An 8,597-nucleotide genomic window follows, 5' to 3' on the forward strand; every position below is an offset into this window, starting at 1 on the left:
GGGCTTCTGCTTCCAGGTACATGGCATAGACATATTTCTTCTTATTCTTTCCACTAAATATAACTAACAACCCTGGAAACTGTTTATAAAGTAAACATAAGAAGACTCTGAAAGGTGGAAAGAAGATAGACCAGCTAGGGACTTTGAGACTTGAAATGACATTGCAGTGATCTCTGGGGTTTCTTTTTCTCTGTAACAGCCCAGACTTAGCTGCAGAAGCTACATGAAGTGAACCCCAAGAGCTGCAAGCAAGGGTTCCCTCAAAAGACTATTCTTTATAACCAAAGGCCCAGAAAAGGGACAGTTTAGCGAAACAGAAAACTTTCAGACAACAACCACTCTACTGTAGCCAAACACCCCAACCCAGAACACACATACCATGCAGTTCCAATTTCACCCATGCCAACAAAATTTGATGGGTACCTAGAATTCCACTCTCATCAAGGTGTAAGGAGGCTGGAACAGTGTCAGAGAAAGTCAAATGGGGAGCAGAGACTTTCATCCCTGACAGCTGGTTAATGGCCTCCCTGTCTCCCAGAGGTGTCTGTGGAGACCATGTGGCCGGCTTGGACTTCCATCCCTACCTAGAATAATGAAGCACTCCTCTCCCATTGTAGTGGTATTGAAGGAGGCAAAGGAAGAGTCAGGGCTTTCCCATCACCCAGTGGTAATAAGACCACTCCCACTGTAGTTCAGTAGACTGTGTGGGAGCTGAAACTCCCTCCATGCCCAGCAGTATGTCAAAACAGGCCAAGTAGAGATCCTGGGCTTCTACATCTATCTGGCATAATGAGGCAGTGCTCTCCCTTTCCTGCTGCAGCAGTTCAGAGAAAACCAAATAAAACAGAGGTTTAAATAAGATCCAGAGTCTCATAACACAGTATGAAAATGTCCAGGTTTCAACTGTAATTTACTTAATAAAACAGAGGTTTAAATAAGATCCAGAGTCTCATAACACAGTATGAAAATGTCCAGGTTTCAACTGTAACTTACTTATTATACCAAGAACCAGAAATTCTCAAATTGAATGAAAAAGTACAATCAATAGATGCCAACACCAAGATGACAGAGATGTCATACTTATCTGACAAAGATTTTTAAAGCAGCTATGATAAAAGCAATTAGGGACACTTTAAAGCAAATGAGGAAAATAGAAAGGCTCAGCAAAGAAATAGAAAGCCTCAGGAGAGAAGTACAAGATATAAAGAAAAACTAAATGGAAGATTTAGTTTTTCATTAGATACAAAAATTGAAATAAAAAGTTCAGTGGATGGGAGATACATAGCAAAATGGAGGGAACTAGGAACAAATCGATGAACTTGAAGATAGAACAGTAGAAATTACCCACTTTGAATTAATAGAAAAGAAAAAAGAATAGTTAGTACTGACAAACCCGTGACTACAGCAAAAGATTTAATATTTGTGTCTTCAGAGTCCCAAAGAAGAGAAATAATGATGCTGAAAAAGCATTTCGGAAAATAATGGCTGAAAACTCAAATTTGGCAAGAGACACATACAGCAAACTCAAGAAACTGAGCTAATTCCAAACAGGACAAACCCAAAGAAATCCACACCAAGGGGCGCCTGGGTGGCTCAGTGGGTTAAGCCTCTGCCTCCAGCTCAGGTCATGGTCTCAGGGTGCTGGGATTGAGCCCCACTTCGGGTTCTCTACTCTGCTGGGAGCCTGCTTCCCCCTCTCTCATTGCCTGCCCCTCTGCCTACTTGTGATCTCTCTCCCTCTGTCAAACAAATAAATAAAAACCTAAAAATAAAACAAAACAAAACAGAAATTCACACCAAGACATAACTAAACTTCTGAAAACTAAAGATGGTACAGCCACTTTGGAAGACAGTTTGGCAGTTTCTTACAAAACTAAAAATATTCTTACTACGGTACTCCTTGCTATTTATCCAAAGGAGCTGAAAACTTTTGTCTCCAGGAAAACCTGCACCCAGATGTTTATACCAGCTTTATTCATAACTGCTAAACTTGGAAGCAACTGAGATGTCCTTTAGTAGGTAAATGGAAAAACTACGGTGCGTCCATACAATGGTATATTATTTTATACTAGGAAGAAATGAACCATGAAAAAACATGGAGGAAGCTTAAATGCATATTACTAAGTTAAAGAAGCCAATCTGAAAAGGCTACATACTGTATGATTCCAACTATGTAACATTCTGGAAAAGGCAAAACTATGGAAACGGTAAAAAGATCAGTGGTTGCCAGGGGTTGCGGGAAGGGAGGAATGAATAAATAGAACACAGAGGATTTTTACGGCAGTGAAACTATTCTGTATGATACTCTAATGGTGGATACATGCCATTGCACATTTGTCAAAACCCAAAGAATGTAAAACACCAAGAGTGAGAAATAATGCAAAATGTGGACTTGGGTGATAACAATGTGTCAATGCAGGTTCGTAGACTGTAGTAAATGCACCTCTCTGGTGCAGGAAACTGATAGTGGGGGGAGGCTGTGCATGTGTGGGGTCAACACTAGATGGCAATTCTATCTAATTTCTACTCAATTTTACTATGAACTTGAAACTTCTCTAAAAAGTAGTCTATTTTTTAAAAAAACATTGAACTGAGTGAAAGTAAAAATGTAACATCAGAATTTGTGGAATGTTGCAAAAGTAGTGTTAAGACAAAAATTTGTAGCACTAAATGAATACATTTGAAAAGAAGAAAAGTCTCAAGTTCTCCTCCAAGAACAAGAAAAAGAGCAAAATCAACCCAAATCGAGCAGAAGGAAGGAAATAATAAAGGAAATAACAGAAATCATTGAAGTTGAAAGCATAAAAGCAACAGAGAAAATTAATGAATCAAAGAACTTGGTCATTAGAAAGATCAAGAAAATTGAGAAACCTCTAGCAAGAATGACAAAAATTACCAATATCAAGACTGAAACAAAGTATATTACCTCATACTCTGAAGGCATCAAACAGGTAATATGGGAATGATAGTATAAACAACTCTACACATGAATTTGACAAATTATACGAAATGGATTAAATCTTGAAGAAAAAACACCCATAACTTAGCCAATATGAAAGAAATAATCTGAATAGCTCTATAAATATTAAGGAAATTGAATTTGTAGTTAAAAACTCCCCCAAAAGAAATCTCCAGACCCAGATGATTTAACTGGAGAATTAACACCTATTCTGCATAATCTCTTCCAGAGGAAAAGAAAAAAAAAAGGAGCGAGAGAACACTTCCCAATTTATTTTGTGAAGCTGATACCAAACCAGGTTAAAGACAATGCAAAAAAAGAAACAGTATCACTCATGAATACAGATGTAAAAATTCTTCAATAGAATTCATCAATATATAAAAAGAATTATATACCTCATAAAGCCATGAGGTTTATTGTAGGGATGGAAGACTGGTTCAATATTCAAAACTCCATCAATATTATCTACCACATTAGCAGACCAAAGACAAAAACTCACACGATCATTATCAGTTGATGCCCAAAAGTACATTTGCGATAAAAGCTTTCAGAAAAGTAGGAATACGGGGAAACTTCCTCAACCTGATAAAGATTTTCTACAAAAAAACCTATAGCTGACATTATACTTAATGGTAAAAGACTGAATGGCTTCCCACTGAGAACAAGGCAAGGACGTCCAATCTCTCCACTATTGTTCAACATACTTCTGGAAGTTTTAGTGAGTACAATAAAGCAAGAAAAAGAAATAAAAAGTTTACAAATCAGAATTGAAGGAATATAAATGTTTTTATTTGCTGATATGTTTGTCTATGTTAAAAAGGCAAGAAATCTACAAAGCTTCTTATAACTAATATGTGAACTCAGCAAGATCACAGGATATAAGACAAACATACAAAAATCAATTATATTTCTATATACTAGCATTGAATACTTGGACCAAAATTGAAAGTACAAACAATCACTTAAAATGAGAAAGAGAAGGGCCTGGGGTGGCTCAGTCAGCTAAGCTTCTGTCTTCGGCTCAGGTCATGATCCCCTTGGTCCTGGGATCCAGTCCTGCATGGGGCTCCCTGCTCAGTGGGGAGTCTGCTTCTCCCTCTCCGGCTACCCTACCCCCTGGCTCATGCTCTCCCATGCTTGCTCTCTCTCCTAAATGAATAAATAAAATCTTAGAGTGAAACATTTAAATGTAAATCTAACAAAACATCAACAGGATTTATATGCTTAAAACTACACAACCCTGATGAAAGAATCAAAGAATATCTAAATAGATAGAGAAACATAATGTGTTCATGGACTGTAAGACTCAACATCGTAAAGATGTCAGTTCTCCCCAAATTTTTATATAGGTCTAATATAATTCCTATCAAAATCTCAACAAGACTTCTTATATATACAGACAGAATTGTAAAATGCATATAGAAAAACAACAGAACTAGAACAGCTAAAACATTTTTGAAAAAGAGCAAAAAATTGGAGGAATCAGTCTATCTTATTTCAAGACTTAATACATAGCTCTTGTAATTAAGACTGCACAGCATAGACAGTAGTATAGACACAGCGATCAGAGGAACAAACTCAAGAACCCAGAAGGAGACCTACACAAATATGCTGAACTGATACAGATGCAAAAAAAATTCAAAAGAGGAAGGATAGCCTTTCCCACAAATGTGATTGAAGTAATTAGACAGCCAGAGGCAAAACAAAACAAACAAAAATACAGAACTTAAATTCCTCACCTTATAAAAAAAAAAAAACAACTCAGAATGGATTTGTTTTGCCATGCAAGTAATGTACCCATCAGTGAAAATGCTTGCCCATGTTTCTTTGATCACTTATGAGGACAGTTCTCTAGAAGAAAAACCCAGAAGTAGAACTGAAGCTTTGAAGGTATGGCCAATATTGTTGACTGCCTGAACCAATACCTGTTCCCACCCATTTCTAATCATCTCCTGCTTCCCATAACAAAGGCTGAAAAAGCTAGAAATTCCCTCTGCTTGCAGCTAGGGGTGGCCCTGTAACCCAGTTCTAGCTAAGTAAACATCCCCCAAAGTTTGCTGAGCCAGGTAAAAGGGATGGATCTGACTGGCACTTTCCCTTTTTTCCTGCCCTGAAGGTGGCTGTGGTGTTTGGAGGGGTGGCAGCCATGTTACACTGAGGAAAGCCTAGAGAATCAATGTCATGTCAGTCTTGCTATCAGTGAGTAGCCTAACAGAAACCAGCAGGAGCTTACCTCCAGACTATTTGTTATGTAAAAATAAACTCCTCTTGGTTAAGCCATAGTAGGAGCCTGGTTTCCTTTTACTTGCAGCCAAATGGGTTCCTAAAGAATTCAGAACTAAAATACTCTCTAAAAAGTCTGTACTTAATTTATTCTCTAACGAAAGTCTATAAGAGTATCCACTTCCAAAAACTTTTATTTACTTTGTTGTCATGTAAATGCTTTACCAAGCTGATGTAAGCAACTACTGCACATGAAAATGAGCATCATTTCATACATTTATTGAACAGATTGCCTCTTCTATGACTTCCTTGTTCATATCTCCCTTCTCTACTTTTCTACTGCATTGGGTAACTTTTCCTTATTGATTTGTAAATTTCTGGAGAGCAAAGCAGGCTGAGTTGAACTCACAGGGAGATCTGTCTCTGCATCTTTATACTATCAACGAAATCAAACACAACTAAGAAATAAATCTTCCCTGACAGGCCAGGCAGACAGTAACAATCCTGACAGTTGTCTCCAAGCAGTGCACCACCACGTGGCAATGTGTCAAGAAGTAATTCAACTCCTGCAAAACACCATAGCCCACATTTATTAGCTATTGTGGTTTTTTGTTTGTTTGTTCGTTTGTTTTACAAATCTGCACCTAAAGAAAGGTTTATGGGATAGTGGCACATGAGGCAGAGTCCTTAATATACATCGTCTCACTTAACCCTCATATCAAATCCAAGAGCAGCATTTTTTATTCGTTTCACAGAATAAATGAAAATAAACTTTTAAAACTAATAGTTTCTTTCCTATCCCCAAAACTTACAGCATTCCAGGCCCTGTAAATAAAAAAAACCAAAATGATTGTTTACCTAAAATTAAAATTATGTAAAATATATTGTGCCTATCTAAATAGATCAACGTGCTTAAGCTAGAAACACTGCTGAACCTGTTTAGTGCATTAGGAATCTGAAGAAGCTGTTCCGAAGTCTAGCTATTAAGTTTATTGCCACATTGTAATTGACCAATTTTTTTCCCATTTTTTAAAGTGAAAAGCTGAATTAAGCACTGTTTTAATGCTTCAGCAAGAAGAACCTGCTCTAGCTAGCCACTTCATCCCAGAGCAGCAAGTATTCACCTAACCAGTTAACAATCAGCCAACCTGACACTAGAAAACAAACAAAATAAACTATTAAAGATAATAAAAGATCATCATGAAAAGCAATGTAAACAGGTTGAAGAGAACAAGCATCATCCTCGAGTATTTGTACATGGTTGGATTTTGGCTCAGCTGACTCTACTTTAAAAAACCTTGCAGCTAGAGGAAAAGAGAAAGTTGGGGAGGATCCTGCTCCAAGACTCAGATCAGGGACAGCAGGAGGGCTGAGGCCCTGACAAATATTTCCCTGCTTTATGCCACACCTCTCCTCATAAGAGCTGTGGATTCTCTCTCTGGCAAAGCATCACACAAAGCACTCAATCCAGAGTGAGTGAGAAGCACAGATATCAAACCACCTTCATGCCTCGCACTAATCCTTCCCTAAGAGGACACACCCAGCCCAGAGCATGCACACCAGGGCCCCAAGAGCTGACAGCCCTCAGTGGCAGGAACCTATGTGTTGCCCACCTGGGCAAGAGGGAGACAAAAGAGATTCACCTGAAGCACCCTCTCTGCATAATTTTTTAGCCAATTTGTAAGGCACAGAAAAATGCCTGGGGGAGTTCGATTTCTAATTCCACATAAAAGAAAACAAGTCTCCAGACACAATGTTTATGGCCCACAAAAGTGCAAATGCACTGATAAATCCCCAGTCTGAGGATACCTCTGGCGGTTTCTTGCATTTTCTGATGGCCTTGCCCAGTGGTCCCTGCTTGGAAAGAGACAGAGGCTTTTTTTCTCCCACCCCATCCCCCCTTCCTCAGAAAGGCTGCACACCTCACCCCACGGGCACAGAGAGGATGCTAACACAGGGAAAGAAATCTGATTCTTTCCCAAAGTTGGCTGTGGTCAGATAAGACTGGGTGAGGAGAGGGTGTCCTGGTAGGCTGCTCCAGATATCAATTCAGATGTTTCTGGGGCGCACAGCAGGAAGAGAGGGAGGCAGGGCTTTAGTCACCAGAACGACCAAGCCAGATTCCTCAGTCCTTCAAAACCTCAGGACAACTCACTAGAGGGACGGTAAGCAGGGCGTATGAGAAAGAGGCCCAAGTCTCAGAGAGGGACAGAGACACAAAGAAGAACAACCAGAAGAAAGAGAAGACAGCAGTGGAGTCAAATGTGCTGAAACCAAACCAGGCACTGCAGCACAGAGGAAAGAGACATACCCGGTACTTTGAGGCCCCTATGAGTGCCCGTTAGAGGCAGATCCTAAAAGGACCCAGGGAGAACCAGACCTTGCTGGCAGCCCCAACAGGCTGGTGTCATTGAGACAGCACAGTCGAAAAAGAGGGGGATGGTTTAGGCATTGACCATACCTTCTTCGCTCCAGCACTTGCACCACCAATTAAAACACCCGGACACACAGCCTCAATGCTGCACACCTACGACACAGGCAGGCACACAGCCTTCATGTGTATGAGTGCCCAAACACATACCTTCCTGTCCATGGACACAATTTACTCAACCTGCCAGCTGGGAGGTGTGGGCACACAATACACACATAAAAACTCTGTCAGGAGGGAACACACATAGAACTGCAAGCTCACACTCATGCAGACACACACATATCTACTCCACAACCTCTTAGCTACATACAAAACCTCTACATAAGGTACATACAAAAACTCATGGCCTGGCAGGAAAATCTGCACTCACAACCTCTCTGGGAGGTGCACACACACCTTTACAATCTCAGTTGGTGTGTGCACACACACCTAAGTTCACACTCAGAATCCACCAGGCACATATACACACTCATAACCTGTCAGGTGCACAGCGTACTCAGCACCTCTCTGGTAGGTGCACACCACACCCCCTTACCACCTCCCAGTCCCTTGCACACGCAAAACCTACCAGGGCACACTCACTCACAGCCAGCCAGCAACACACACACACACACACACACACACACGCTCACAACTTCTCCGTCCGCGGAGCGCAAACCCAAACTCGCAGTCCGTCAGGGTGACCGCCACCCGCTCACACCCCAGCCCGCCGGCGCACCCCCACACCCACGCATCCTCCGCCGCGGGCGCAACCCTCCCCTAGGCCCGTGCGGGCGCGCGGCGCCCAACTCCGGCGGCGGCGCGGGGAGTGCGCCCGCCCCCAGCCCGCGGCCGCCCGCCCGCGCCCCCGCTCACCTTTCTCGCTGGCGCCCCGCGCGCGGCCTTCGTCCTCCTTGGGGTTGGTCACCTGGGTGATGATGGCCGGGCCGTCCATGGGTGCGCGGCGCGGCGCGTGCCTCCAGACCCGGCCCCCCGCAAGCCAGG

The 8,597-nt window shown here is 41.7% G+C and overlaps 1 protein-coding gene across 7 annotated transcripts in view; it reads right to left on the bottom strand.

Annotated features, from left to right (window-relative positions):
• CTDSPL (CTD small phosphatase like) overlaps window positions 1-8,558 on the bottom strand; it is a 117,175-nt gene extending 108,617 nt beyond the window's left edge. For all 7 annotated transcript variants that reach the window (XR_009402429.1, XM_059390562.1, XM_059390560.1 and 4 more), the window contains exon 1: window positions 8,469-8,558. Coding sequence is in view for 6 of the 7 variants with exons in the window: in XM_059390562.1 (XP_059246545.1) it covers window positions 8,469-8,547 (79 nt within the window). In the remaining variant the exon portion in view is untranslated. The remainder of the gene's footprint in view (window positions 1-8,468) is intronic.
• Window positions 8,559-8,597: the final 39 nt, after the last annotated feature.

This window comes from Mustela nigripes, chromosome 2, assembly GCF_022355385.1.
Source record: "Mustela nigripes isolate SB6536 chromosome 2, MUSNIG.SB6536, whole genome shotgun sequence".
Lineage (NCBI taxonomy): Eukaryota > Metazoa > Chordata > Mammalia > Carnivora > Mustelidae > Mustela > Mustela nigripes.